General features: G+C 35.0%; 1 protein-coding gene across 5 annotated transcripts in view; it reads left to right on the top strand.

Annotated features, from left to right (window-relative positions):
- SYT14 (synaptotagmin 14) overlaps positions 1-14,650 on the top strand; it is a 219,405-nt gene extending 204,755 nt beyond the window's left edge. For 3 of the 5 annotated variants that reach the window (XM_045452413.1, XM_045452415.1, XM_045452411.1), the window contains 3 exons: positions 1,039-1,228; positions 3,771-3,827; positions 5,114-14,650. In XM_045452413.1, the coding sequence (XP_045308369.1) occupies positions 1,039-1,228; positions 3,771-3,827; positions 5,114-5,427 (561 nt within the window). In that variant the 3' untranslated portion in view covers positions 5,428-14,650. The remainder of the gene's footprint in view (positions 1-1,038; positions 1,229-3,770; positions 3,828-5,113) is intronic. The other 2 variants (XM_045452414.1, XM_045452412.1) reach the window with 1 other exon arrangement.
- The last annotated feature ends 680 nt before the right edge of the window (positions 14,651-15,330 follow it).

The raw sequence follows: 15,330 nt of genomic DNA on the forward strand, positions 1-15,330 counted from the left end.
AGAAGATAGTTGTGATTTCTACCTGATTAAAAGACCTATCCTGAAAGAGTCCTGCCATTTGAAAATCTTTGCTCTTTGCTTTATTTTTGTAATTAGTTTTGTAAAACTACCACTGTGTGCTTGAAAAAATGTATATTTCATAGTTGTGGGGTATGGTGTTCTACAGATTACCCTTAGGTCATTTTTGCTTATTGTGATATTCAAATCTTCTACATTTTTACTGCATTTATTTGTCTATCTGTTTGGCCAGTTACTGAAAGAAGTATGCTCAAGTTATCCCCATTAGTTGTTGATTTGCCTACTTCTCTTTCTAGTTCTGGCAAATTCTGCTTTCTGTATTTTAAGCACCTGTTACTAAGTGCTTGCAAACTTGGAGTTACCTTATCTTCCTGGTAAAATGAAAGTTCAAATTGAGCTTACTCTGCCTCTCTAGTAGAGGTTATTGCCTTTAAGCTAACCTTGACTTATACTGATCTATCTATACCAATTTTCTCTTGGTTATTATTTGCATGATAAGTAATTTCCCATCCTTTTAAACTTTCTGTATCTCAGTTTTACATATTGACTTACAAGTAGCAGATCTTTTTGTCTTGTTTATTTAATCAAAGTTTTCCACTCTGTGTCATTAAAGACACAGTAAAGACATTTATGCTTAATGTAATTGAGTCTAAGTCTGTGTCAGTCTTTAAGGTTAATAAGTCTTTAAACAACAATTTTTCACATTCCAAAAATAGTTCACTGACACCTATGAGTTTAAGAAGTTTGTCCTTTCTGATCTGTATATAAATACATGGGGATTTATGAAACCTACTCATGTCCTATTATTTCTTTGACTGCTGTGTAATGAAAAGAGATCCAGAGACTAAAATATGCTAAGAACAACACTTCGAATCTAGCTTTTTGGGAATTTTGTTTGCAGCTCTTGTCTTTATTGTGATTTACCCAATTGTAATGACACAGCATTTATGCTGTATCTCTTAATATATCTTTTTTTTCTTTTTTTTAAAAATACTATAAAGATTTCATTCTTGATTACAGGGCTGTGACTCCCAAATGAGCATGTCAGAAATGTCCTGTAGCGAAAGTACATCCTCATGCCAGTCTCTTGAACATGGCTCCGTTCCAGAAATCCTCATTGGCCTGCTTTACAATGCCACAACTGGCAGACTATCAGCAGAAGTGATAAAAGGCAGCCACTTCAAAAACTTGGCAGCAAACAGACCACCCAGTGAGTAAAAAAAAAAAAAAAAAAAAAAAAGTTTTTTTTTTAATTCTTCTGTTTTCTGCACTTATGGGACTCTCAGTGTTAAGGGCCTCAGTCCTATCATTTAGTCTTAACTGATCAAAATGAAATGGTGTAATAATCATCAGCTAATCTGTTTCATGCTTTCTGTTTCCAGTCATTTGGGAAGTAGAAAAATTTGAAATTCAAAATATTAATTGTAAGGAGACAAGACTTTTAATTTTTCATAGTGCCTGCCGAATAAATTATCTCTATCATAGCCATTATCTTCCAGTGCTAGAAAAAGTTACAGGTTTTTTTTAAAGTTAATAATATTCCACAGATACGATCACAGGAATCTGTATGGCTGTTGTTGTCAACTTAAGATTGATGTTGTATTTTCTGTCTGCATGCAGTACTATGAACTAATGTTTATACTTGTATATTTTTTTCTCTTTTCTCCCCTATGATAATTTAAGAAGAAACTGCTTCTTCACAGTTTTCCTCCCTTAATGTTATAAATCGGTACTGCCTGCAGTCTTTTCTTAAATGGCGTGGCTTTGCCTTTACCAGGACAAACAGAATAAGGAATAGTTTGATATTTCCCCTAGACACTAGGAAAGGAAAGTGAGAAGGTATGCCTCTGCTCTGGTCCCTATGCCTTTCACTCCCCTCTCCTTGTCTCTCTTCCCGCTCACGGGCATGGGGGCGGATTATGGGAGTACAGAGAGACTGTCAGTATACCTCCCTAAATGTTTATTGATATCTGTAGAAATAAGCTAGGAATGTGGCAGCTTCTTTATACTTCTTTAAAATTAAGGCTGTTAGTGCCCTAAACAATTGAAAGGAAATCTTAACTAGTAATGGCCACCTTAAATTTGCTTAAAGATTTCCCACAGACTTGCTTAAAAGCCATCTTTTACTCCAAGTATTAAATAATTATTGGAGGGGAAACTTTTTCTACCCTTGAATTAAATGAACTTTACCTCCCAATGTCCTAAACATTGTCTTTTCAATTTAAGTGAAAAGTCATAAAAATATATTTGGTTTTCCCTAAGTAATATTGGAAACCTTGCTTCTTACAGACATCATGGAATGTATCTCTTCCTGAATTAAAAGTCAGAAGGCCAAAATTATGTTTATATTTCTACCCTTGGATGAATAACCTAACTCCCCCTAAGTCTGTTTCCTCATATGTGAAATTAAGGTTGTGTCTTTCATAGGGTTATCTAAGACTGAAGTCAGACGAAGGTGCATAAAAGAGGGATGGAATTATTATTGTCCCCCAATTCAGAGGGGGGAAGGAAGCAATTACTAGAATAAACAACTTTGGAAGTGTGGCCAGGGTTATCTTTATTGATACCTATTTAGAATGCAAACTCACGTGGCGTGGCCTGGAAAGTACCCTAAATGAACAAACTTTGCAGCAGGAGATAAGGAGCATGGTGAGGCACATGCCAGATGCAAGCATGCATGCCCAGCCTCAAGACATTCAAATCGAAAACTTCTGAACACTGTAACAGATAAACAAAATAAGTATGCGGGGTTACATCCGGCCAGCAGCTATCAGTTTGCCATTTGTGCTTTAGCTAACAGTTTGATTTTTTGACAAATACTCAGTTTGAAATACTAAAAAATAGCAGAATGGAATGATATGCTTGCCTTTCTGTCCTTGCTGTACCCACTCTGATAGAAACAGAGAAACCCTAACCAGAGCTAAAATGAAGAGAGCGGGGGTGGATAATAAACAGGGTGAGAGGTTATAATGCATCCAAATTTAGAGTAGGTGAGGGTTAGTTAGAACAATTCATAGAATAAAACAATTTAAAATAGAACAATCCTATTTTAGAATTAGATCGTCAGCATCAGGGTGGTTAATGGTGTTAACTGGGAAGCAGCTAGTGGGTAAAAAAGTCAACATAAAAATTAATTGTAAGAAGTGGAGTATTTATAAAGTAATGTATCAGTTTGTTGTATACTGTATACATTATATAAGATGGTGACCCTTTGTATATACCTGGTTGTAGGCCTTGAACTGTGTTATCAACAGAATAATCGAAAGAAACATGGGGACATTCAAGAGCAAAAATTTTGACAGTTCTATTTTCTTTTGTTTAACTTAACTTTATATTACATTGAAAGTAATAGAAGTATTTGAAATATTTAATATTGCATGGATAGACTTCAAAACTTAGCATAATAATAATTATATAATGACTTTTATTCAGTCTTTTATGGTCTGATAATTTGCATGATTCTATGTTCAATGTGCTTTAGACCAAGAGGATATCATTATAAAGATGTCCCCCTTTAAAACAGTGTAATTTTTGTTTAAGATTACACAATGACCTTAAAAATTCACATTCCATGAAATTTACCCAGCAACCCTTTTGTTCAGCCCTCTGCCTCAATTAAAATGCTGAAGTTTTGTGTTCTTCCACCCCAGTGAACAGTGTTTCCTCTTTAATTCTAACCTTTGACCCTCTTTCACCCAACAATTGACATCTGGTCATTATTTCTTTTACTGCTTTCCACCCCCTGTTGTCAGATGGACTGTTCTGTTGTCTAAAACACTTGATAGGTGGACAGGTTTATATAATCCGAGGTGAGTTCCTGTAGAGGCTAATTGGATGTTGTCTTTTCATGCAAAAACAAAATACCCTAAAACTTGCCAGCAGTGAAGCTGTCCACCATGTTGGTTTCCAAAACAAAATGCACATTTATTATCTGTGGTACTTTAAATAAAACTAACTTAGAATTTATCTCTGATTATGGATGATGGTATTCAGAGTATGTATAAAATAAGCAAAACTTTTTAAATTAAAGGTTTTATTTTTCATTTATTGTATTTTGATTCATATAATAGATATTTCATGAGAAATACTGCAATTGTCATTAAAATTAATTGAAATTTTGATATGAAGTACACATGATGGATCACCATGCTGAAGGTCATTTGCATGAGTCTAACCAACTTGAAAACACAGTTGTTTGAAGAGAGGGTTTATCTTCCAAATAACCAGGCGATGAACTGTTATGTTTCACTTTGTACACGAAACATCACATCAGTTTTTTTTCTAATTCATGAAAATAGTTAAGAATACCATACTTTAAATTTCACATTCAATTATGCCAAAAAAGAATCCCTGTAGTATTTATTTTAACTACCCAAAAAGCACATTAAATGTACTCTTGCATGAAACCAGGAGAAAGTTTTACTTGATTTGCTAAACTTTGAACCCTAATGCATTTGGCTTGATTTTGGCCCTTTTAAATGTTTTTAAAATATATTTAAAAACCACATCCATGCAGAGATTTTTTTGACATTTCATCCTAAGCTGTTTTGATGTCATCTTTGCATTCTTGTCTTCTTTTCCTCTTTTCCATTTGCCTTCATTTCTATTTGTTTGTTTATTCTTATTCTCTGAAAACACAGTGGAATGCTTTACAGTGTTGTGGCTAATTGAGCTTGCTAAGTGTTTATTAATGCTATGACGTCCTGCTTAGTGAAGCTAAATGGGGATGGGGTTGGACAGGGGTGGGAGTGGGAGGTCAAGGCTGGGGAGGCGGGGGGGAAGAGGGGAAGCGGAGGGTGGGAGGGTGGAGGAAGGATTATGAGGTATACCTTTAAATTCTAACTATAACATAGAAATAGCGACGTTAAGATATTATGACCCACAAAAGATTTTCTGTCTACCTAGCATTCTCTGTACTTGGCACATTGAATAAGCATCTACATCAAAATGGAATCAGTTGAAATTCCATGAAACATGGTATACACCATATCCTTATAAAGTATAAATACTTAATGTTCTCGGCAAATGTCACAAGTAAGGTGTCTTGAGTTTGTTTCAAATGATATTTGTGGTATGTTGTTGTTTTTTTCCTTAGATACGTATGTTAAATTAACTCTCCTGAATTCCATGGGTCAAGAGATGTCCAAATGCAAGACATCCATCCGCAGAGGGCAGCCTAATCCAGTATACAAGGAAACATTTGTTTTTCAAGTGGCCCTGTTTCAACTTTCTGATGTGACACTCATACTGTCTGTGTATAACAAACGCAGCATGAAAAGGAAAGAGATGATAGGCTGGATTTCTTTAGGTCTGAACAGCTCTGGAGAAGAGGAGCTCAATCACTGGACTGAAATGAAAGAGTCGAAGGGACAGCAAGTGTGTAGATGGCATGCGTTACTAGAGTCATGATGAATAGGATAAACAAGCAATTACAGTCCAAGGCAGCATTATTTCTGATTGCAGCATTACTGTTTTTACCTAGTCACCATTAGAAGAGCTGTTCTTTGAAGCGTCATCTTCAACCTTCTACCAGAATGCTTTAAATTCTGTGGAAAGAGCGTCTAATCCTGACATAAAGGAAGAAAAGATGTGTCTCTGGTAGAGCTTGTTTGGGAAATGAGAAACTTCCATCATCACAGTTAACAGTTCTCCAGAGTTTTAAGAACATGCTTTTGGTTTGAAGTTAATTTCACTTTAGCAAAGAGCCAGGACTTTCATGAAAAATCAAAATTGTAACCGATTTTTTAAAATCAGAATCCTTAGTTGCAACACTGTTGTAGTGTCCTCTCCCCCCCGCCGCCCCCGCCCCCGCAAACGCTAACCAGGAAACACGTATTTTGACTGGCTTGTCCCTGGGGTTGGTAATGTTCTTTAATCTGAAGAAGTACGTCTCCGGCTCTGTCATGAGGCATATCTAACGGCGAAGGGTTTCAATTACATAGAAAACACTTTCATTTCAGATATTTTTCCTTTGTGCACTTAGTTTCCTTGTGCCTCAGTTCTTCTTAATAGCACTAAATCTTAAGTGCAAGCGAGTCTTCATTTTCATAAAGGAATTTTTTTTATATGTCACTTTGGAAAAAAAAGCTCATTTCTTCATTTGCCTCTGCTTTTGCCTGATCCAAAGAGACCCAGTCCCTGCACTGGTCCCTTGCAAGTCTTTTAGACAGGTTGTCCTGTAGAACTACGTAACTTTCTGTTGAAAGCACTTTCTGTATTCCTGTATTCCAATGTAGGAAGCTAATAGAGCAGGACTTTAACATTTGTTTCCACGACTGACTCTTTAAAATTGTAGTAACGTGAAAATACATTTTTTACAAACTAAAAAAAATAGTAGATAAGCTGTTGAAAATCGAAAACAATTCAAGTTCAAGAGAATTTTAATTTTAAGTATCTGCTCTGAGAACTTCGTAAACAACACTGCATAAAGCAGGTAGCATTCAAATAAGAAACTGTTCTCTCTCAGTCTTCTTCACTCTTGAATTTGTACTTGTGATATAAAGACTCTCCAGTTCTCAGTTTGAGTCAGAACATCATATTAAAAACAGTTCTGAGATTCCTTATGAAATTTCTAGTGACTTGTGACTAGATTTTATGAAATTTACAGATACGTTCTTCAACGTGATGTCATCCTGTGCCTTTCATGTAAGTTAAATTTGCTCATACAGCTTGAAAGTTGTATTTGCAAAATTAGGCCTTCGATTTTTATAAATGTAAAGATTCCTCAGAACAGTGTCACAAGATCTTTATTTCCTCTGAAGTCTGTAAAAGTTGTATAACGTGCTAATTTTTTTAAATGGCAAGGCGTTTCCATTTGTTTTTATATTTAGAACTCTTATTAATCAGGAATATTATAAGCTGTTTTCTTTTTAATTTCGCTTCTTACCCAGTATATAATTTTATGCATATACTTTATTAAATAGAATGTTTTGTATATATGAAAAATATTTTCTTTCTCTCTTTCTGATTTCTAATTAAACTAGACAAAAACATACTATTTACCAATTACCAAAAAGCACTATGCCATTGTTCCCAGACCCAACTAAGTACTATATATTATGGCAAGCTAGGACCTTTTATTACCACAGTAACAAAACCATGCATAGACATTATCACAGCAGCTTGGCTCTACTGAAAAGGCCTTAAAAGAAATCCAAAAAGACAGTGAACTCCTAATATTTTTTAGTTTAAAAAATGGCAGCTCTATGCATTCATAACATGAATTAGAAGATAAAATACAAATGCCATATTGGGTGACATGAGGTTTAAGAATGTATGCAGAGTTGCCTTAAAGGGAAAGATCAATTCTTTTATTGTTACACTAATAAGTGTTTTCCAGGTTTTTTTTATAGATGAGTTAAGTTATAAAGTTAGAATGTGCATCAAATGGTGAACTCTCTCGCATACATATTTTCAACAGTGGAAAGAGATTTAAAGGTGGGGTGGGGTTGGGGAACGCAGACCTTACTGGGAAACTGGATTTAAGCATTTAATGCTACAAGTATCGCTTCTGGCTTCACAACAACGGACTGCGTTGCTAAGAACTGAGATCTTCTTAATGAGAAGAGTCATATTTGTAGCTGTGACAAAGCCTAATCAATAATCAAACATATTATGAGACCAGTGTGGTGCTTTCTCCTTCACTGACGAAAAGACCTAACTAGCTGTTATTTGCTAAATCTTTCTGCAGACTCAGTCCAGAATTGTGCATGTGCTTTGATCTATCTTTATGGGGTTATCTGGTGTAGATACCAAGTCCAATGACTTAAAAATTAATCAACAATTTTAAAACTTTTCACGAAGGACCCTATCTCCACCCCAGCTGCCAAGTCCTCAAAGATTATGAATTATGTGTACGTGTATCTGTATACACACACACCTACATGCATACTACACACATACACACACATACACACACACACACACACACATACACAAAAAGGTGAAGGTGCCCTGGCTTTTTCAGATAACTAATTAATTAGAAACCCATTGATCAAGTTTATGGATTGTTTTTTCTCCTCTCTGTATTTACTAGAAATTAAATTTGGTTTTGGGTGCTATTTGCTGCCATTCTCCTCCACACACAGCAAAATATATATCTTTGTACCTTGTGGATTGACACAACTTAGAGTAATTACTCCCCCAAATTTGTCTATTCTTTTAGAAAAAGATTAAATAGGTCTCGAGAGACCCACTTCACTCTACTGAATCTAATGTACAAGACAGTACTACTGCTCTTTTGTGTGCTTAAATTTGCATGAAAGCGTAAAGGGCAAAATCTTATATCTCAGTGATTTACAGCAAATAGGAGCCCACTGGTGGGCAGCAGGTGTTGTCTCAGAAACTTGTGAGAAAGACAACCCACTTTCTTATTGTTCTCTTAAAACCCCCTAAGTTCTTTAATAAAATGAGATAGTCCAAATATGGCAATTGACTGGCATTCATGGGAGCTTCAGAGCCTGGAATTAGAGGCTTTATCTGTCTCCCAGATGAGCTGCAAAACGTAGTCATTTATTACTGCCCAGGAAACAAAGTGTGTTTCAAATCAGTAAAAAAATTGGTTAGTATACTATCCTCTTACCTTTCAGAGGCTTTCTTCTGTAACCTTGTGTCTTCTGTACTGTCCACATTTTGTGTGAAATCCGTTTGACTATCTTACTGCTATGTATCCAGTGAATTCTCAATAATGTTGTATTTAGTGACAAAAGTAATAAATTGGACCACGATTTTAACAAGGAAAAACCAATAAGAGAACATCTAAGCTACCTTGATTAGCATATGCATGCTTAGGTGTAGGGCCTGGTAGGGTGGTTTCATCCAGCCTAGTGCAGATGACCAGGGCTACATGTTAAATCATTTTCTCAATACCACATCATTATTTTCATTTATTTATCAAGTGAATCAGAAGCATAATCAATGACCGCAAAGTAAGATAGCACCAATGGGGGAATAGGTCATAGAATTAAGGATGGTCTTTAAGATGATGATGGAAACCAAATGATATCATAGCTTTTCAAGTGAACTGAGAGGCTATTTGAAGGTATAAATTTTAGATGAAGTAAGAGCAGTAGTCATCAAATTTTTCCAGGTGTGAATAGAAATGACACAAATCCACTAACATAAAATTGCCGTTTGCCCACAAGGACTAGATGGTCAATTCATAGAGATTTTTCTCGTTGATAGTTATTACATTATTTCACACTGATAATTATTATCCAAAAGCCTTTATTTCTTGTTTTTTTTTTTTTCCATTCACCATTCCCAGTTCACCTATGGCCTGCACTGGAGGTAGCCATCATTATCGTCACCAGTCAAACTCCATATTGAGCAGAAAGTTAAATACATTATGAGACATTTTTTAAATTAACTTTAAAGTAGCATCTGTGCCCACCAAAATGTATAATAAGATGATGGTAACTTCTATAATTAAGTTCTAGCGTAGTAACTTATTATTTTGTTTGATTCTCACAACAGTGCTATGAACTAGGTAATATTTTCACATCTTATAGCCGAAGAAACTGCAGCATAGGGGTTAAGCAGACTTGCCCAAGGTCATCCAGTAAGCAAATAGTAGATCGAGAATCCAGCTGTAAATTACTCTAAAACCTATACTACACATACTGCAATCGCACCCCTTTTTACCAGTTGCAAGAAAAACAGAACAACATTATATTCACCAGTAATGCCACCCACCTAAATGGAATGGCAGAACTGGAAAAAGAGAAGAACAAAACAGAGCTTGGGAAAGAGAAATACAAGACAAAGAAGAAAAGAAGATCAGATTTTTTTTTTCTTCTCAGGATATAAATGGTACTTCTGTGTGATAGTTTGTAGATGACTTTGATTTCCAGGGACTTGGAGATTAATTTACTCCACGAGTTTAGCCTATGCTTATATTCTGAAAGTATGTTAATCAATTTGTTCTCCTTGTCCAGTTTTGGGAATCCAAGATACTTTAATTGTACATGATCCCCTTTCTACCCCATGAAGGAGATATCCTGTATCCTTTAGCAGGTATCTCGCCCATATCAGTGGTGAGAGGAATGACCTCTGTCTTCCTCTGTGCTCTCATTGTACTTTATTTATGTTTCTTACATACTCATTATTAAGGTTTAACCGCATTACAGCTTATTTTATTATATGTTTTTCTTTCTCCCTTAATATGAGTTAATGCCTTGTCTTACTATCTTTATGTGCCCTGTGCTCATAGTAGGCACATAATAAATACTGAATGGAGCTAAATTTCCTACAGAAGAAATCAATGATACTGTTATATAGGTCTCAGTTTTTTATGAATTTTATGCAGTGCATGGATTTATTTATTCCTTTATTTTACATATATTTATAAGAGCACCTACTATGTGTAATGTATTGTTCTAAGTGCTACAGATGCAGAGATAGTATATTAGATAGACAAAGTCTCTGCCCTCACAAAGCTTGCATCCTAAGGTGAGAAGATAGCCGCAGAATGATACACATTTAGTAGAGGAATACAACATGGGATCAGAAAAATCTTCCTGGAGAAAATCACCCTTTAGTTGGATCTTAAAGAATAAACACAGATTAGATTGCCATCAAGGAATATATTCTCTCCAAGGGCAAAATTTGAAACAACTATAGTGTGCCCCAAACTATCGTGTGTTTTAAGAATTATTTTGAGAGCTTAATTTGTATTCCAAAGCCCCACCTCCAGAGATTTTTGTTTTATTTGGTCTGGAGTGAAACCTATGAATCTGTATTTTATTAAGCTTCCCAGGAAATTCTGCCTGAGTTACCTTGGTGTAGAATATTGAGCTCATGATAGAGAATTACTGACAGCAATGTTTCAGCATCCACAGATTAAATTTAAGTGTAATTGTGATAAATAAGAGTGAGGTTAAGACTAGGATTAGTGCTTTTGATCTTTTATTTGTGTGTGCTTCCTTAAAAAGAAAAATATTTAATGAAAACATTAAAAGCGATATTTAATCATGAGTCCCTGTACTTTCACATTCAACATAACTTTTTCAAAGTGTTCCTTGGTATAATAAATTCTGTTAGGTTGGTTTTATGATTCCTGAAAATTTCTTTGGATTATTATTCAAATATTTCCCTGTGAACTGTCTTTACAGTGATAAATATAAGGCAGAGAGTCTGAGGAGATATTTGCCTCTCTGTCTCTCTCTGTCAGTATTCTCCTTGAAATGAGACTGACCTGTAGGTAAGTTTTGTAGTTAACAGCTGAAGGTGGTGGCATTTTTCATTCCTGTGTAGAATAAGGTCTGTTGCCTTTTATTGTCATCTTAAATGGCTTCTCTGTCTTCACACTCATCCTGGATTCTTCACTGGCAACACCAGGGTTTGTCACCTCTTTTCTAATCTCTATTTCCTTGATGGTTTTTGCTCTTTCTTAGGATCCTTTATTTCAAATATCAAGCTGATACAGCAGCCTCAGGTCTTTCTCGTCTCTAAAGATAAATGCTGTGTATTAGGTTCATCTGAGTTTCTGTTTTCCGTCATTTAAAATGTTGCTGTGCCTTCTTCTCTGGTGTAATATTTTGCATGAATATATTTTACATGTTGGAAGTTTTTTCCCCCAACAAAGATCTGTCATTAACCCACTGAAAAATGCACTAATTGAGTATTTGAAATAATGTGGTATGGAATTGGGCTGTTTTGTAACTGCTGCTGTATCATTGTGTTTGGTCTGGTCATAATGCAAGTTTAATGTGAAAGTGTATAATAGACTAGAATTATTAGCCCATTATCAAAAATGAAACTTGTTCTTTCTCTCCACGTTTAGACAAGTATGTTTCATTTTATTTTTATTTATTTATTGACTTATTTAAGACAGGTAATGTTTCTTTTCAAAATTGTTCTTTTTCTCTTCCTCTGTGCCTTTCTCCCCCACTTGCATTCATGTGCATTCACATTAAATACCAGAATTCATCAAAGCTGAGTAATACCTATCGAAAAGTGATACCTGGACTTTTTTTTCCCTTAGTCACAGGGATCAGACAGGTTTTGTCTAAGACTAGAGAGAGCAAAGCGTGGTCATATGTAGCCACTAGAGGTTAGCTGTTGCTCTGGTGATTATTGTTGTACTTTGCCTCCACGAGTGTGAAGTACTCTAGGATGTTGTGTGGGTTGGGGGCAGAGAAGGAAACTTGATTATTAATCTAACAAAAGTTTGGCATAATTTTATCATGGAATCTCAACCGTTAGCACATAAATATTTCTAAATAACTGAAAACAAAATCACTGCTATGGCAATAGTTTTGCAAGATTTTTGACATTATTTCAATGTCAGTCTGACAGTCTGTATCTTAAATTGTCCTATTATTTGAGTTTCCTTCTTCACCCTTTTCTTTATTATTCTGATTAGTATTTGATGTTTGAGCTTGTCTTTTAAGTATTCAAGACTACTTTAAAAAGAAAACCCTTACTACCTTTCTGTTTATTCCTTTAACATGTGATCTCTCACCTGACACATTGTTTTTAAAATGAATACCCAATACATGAAATGCAATACCCCATTATACACTGAAAAAATAATCTTATGAAATTTGTTTATAGATTCAGATATTGCTGGAATGCTTATTTCCATAAATCTAAGCAGTTAATATTAAATATGACTATTCTGTGCTAATGAGAAAAAATAGGAATTTTCCCATATCTCTAAGACTGATTACTTATCTTGCCTCACATCTGGTTGAAGGGGGTTGCTGTGAACTTCTTACCAGCACTTGTCTGTCGGTTTCTGAGTGTGCTCACGTTCTCCACACGCTATTGTTTTCAGTAACAACCAAACCTTTTATACGCTGGGGGTAGGTCCTCACCAGTGATTCCTGTACATAACCTTCATTAGTGTTGATGAAACTAATACATAACTACCAATAAGAGAAAAGACCCCTGAAGCCTAAAAGAACAATATCTTAGAGCCCTGGTGTAGGATGGCAACTTTAATACCTACAAGTGATCCTCTTTTTTTTCACTATTATTTAAATTCTAGTTAACATATAGTGCCGTATTGGTTTCAGGAGTAGAATTTAGTGATTCATCACTTACATACAACACCAAGTTCTCATCATAGCAAGTGCCCTCCCTAATGCCCATCAGCCATCTTGTCCATCCCCACCCACCTCCCTCCATAAACCCTGATTCTAATCCTAATGGAGTGGAAGCCAACTTCTCAAAAAAGATTTTAGGACATTATGTCCTAAATTTCCCCCAATTCCCTCCTTTTGGTCTTCTCTCTTTTGCTTGGACATTTTGTTTTTTAATTTTTGTGAGGAACGCTTAAAAGGCTGTGGTTTTAATGGTAACTGGACAGAATTTCAAAAAAGGAAAACTGAAGTAAAGACCATGGCATCGTAGGAAGGCTTGTGTTGGAGGAGGGCGTGGAGATGGCACGTTTCTGTTGGGGCAGTCCTTCCGAATAAATATTGAGAACATTTACGACATTCTATAATTACGTCACATTTGTTTTGTGAGGGGAAACCAGGGTAGCTTTGCATATAAATCGGCTCGCTTAGTATTTAAGTATATTTAAACAATATTTGAAGCACAGCTAGAAAATAATGGTGATACTTCTAACAGTATTTTGAAATTATAAATAATTACTTTAAATTTACTAAGAGAAAAGTTTCCAATAGCAGCTTGCATTGCAAAGTTCATTTATAATGTTTCTGCATAATTTGAATTAGATGATTTCTGTTTTTGTGGTGAAAATATAGTGGCAACAATTTTGAGGAATCTTTAAAACTACATAGAGAGGACAGCTAACCTTTGGCTGGATTTCTACTAGAATTTTGAAAGAAGTGTTATCCAAGTTCCTTAGTTAGTCTTGATGAAGAACCAGTTATTATATGAGCTTTAAGGGTCTTGATAAATGTTAGGATCTATTCCTTTTCTAAAACTCATGATGTTCAGCACTGCTCAGTACTCTTGCATTGTGCTTTATTTCTCAAAATAATGTAATTTGTATGGAAAATTCAGTTAGCGGAATCTTTTTTCAATATCCCCTTACTTTGCTTCTTTCCTTTCTTCCTATTTTCTTTCTTTTTTTTTTTTTTTTTGAGGCAAAGAGCTTCCTTAATAGTATAGTTTCTACAGAGCTTTCTTACTTATTTTTCTAATAATGGATATAACAGTGTGATGAAGTTTAAATGCTCTGTGAGCAAAACTCTGTTAAACAACCTGAAGAAATGCACTGCTGATTAACATTTCCCTTGGTCTTAAATTGTCTCCAGCATATTTTCTAGTAACTGTATACCGTTAATGGATCTTATTAACATATACAAGTGTCTGTATGGTTATCAACAGTGTTGTACTATCGTCCCAGAATTCATTTGCTTTTGGGGTCAGAAATATAAACAGATGCGTGTGTGAAATGACCCATTTTATAGAATGAGCTTATATTTAATCATTTTCATGTAATTGAAAATGTGCTGTATGTGGCGTTTGATTCTCATGTCTACTTTTCTACTATCTACCCACCGATTGTCTCGGTGCCTTTTCCCTTTTGTATAATTGTATTACATAAATTGCTGACCTCTCTGTAAACAATATACAAACTGTTAAAATTATTAATCCAAGGAGATTTTAATGGCAGTTTGGTTTTCCAGAGAATAAATTTTTGTGTGGCTTAAAAGTTCCTTCTCTTCACCTTTCTGTAAGAAATCTCTTCACCTTTTAGCCCTCACCTGGAATGGGAAGCATCTGTCTTCTCAGATGAGCGTGCTCAAAAATCAGCCCTGATTCTTACCATGGACAAATAAGCATTAATAGGATTTTTACCCAAAATAATGTTGATCACATAAGCAAATATCGGATCGATAACATGTAAATGTTATTAAGATCTCCAGTTTGAAAGGATTCTCATTTCAATGTGCTATAAAATATTGCTATCAAAATGTTTGAGTCATTTTCTTTAATTCTAAGTCAAATGTGACCTCCAAAGAAAATAGATTACAGACAACTTTAAACATTTTAAAATAATCTCCTTTAAAGTTCACAAATAAATCAAGAATGAAACGAAGTGGCTTTAAAAGGATCTCAGGATCTTTAGCTGGACTCTGTGTACTCATACCCTGTTCCCTAGCTTGCTCTTTGAGTTACTGTGAACTTGTCCTACTTCATAGTGGTGTAATTAATCTGTTTAACAAAATCATTTTGTATTTGACAATAGCAGTTTGTTGATTATCAATTCTTTTTTTTTCTGGGCATTTTCCCAAAGACCCTGAGTTTAGATATGTTTTTCATATTCCATTCCCATGTCCATTTTATTTCCAGCAACAAAGATTTTATAAAAACACACTTAACAAGCACTAT

This window comes from Leopardus geoffroyi, chromosome C3 (assembly GCF_018350155.1).
Source record: "Leopardus geoffroyi isolate Oge1 chromosome C3, O.geoffroyi_Oge1_pat1.0, whole genome shotgun sequence".
In the NCBI taxonomy this organism is placed as follows: domain Eukaryota; kingdom Metazoa; phylum Chordata; class Mammalia; order Carnivora; family Felidae; genus Leopardus; species Leopardus geoffroyi.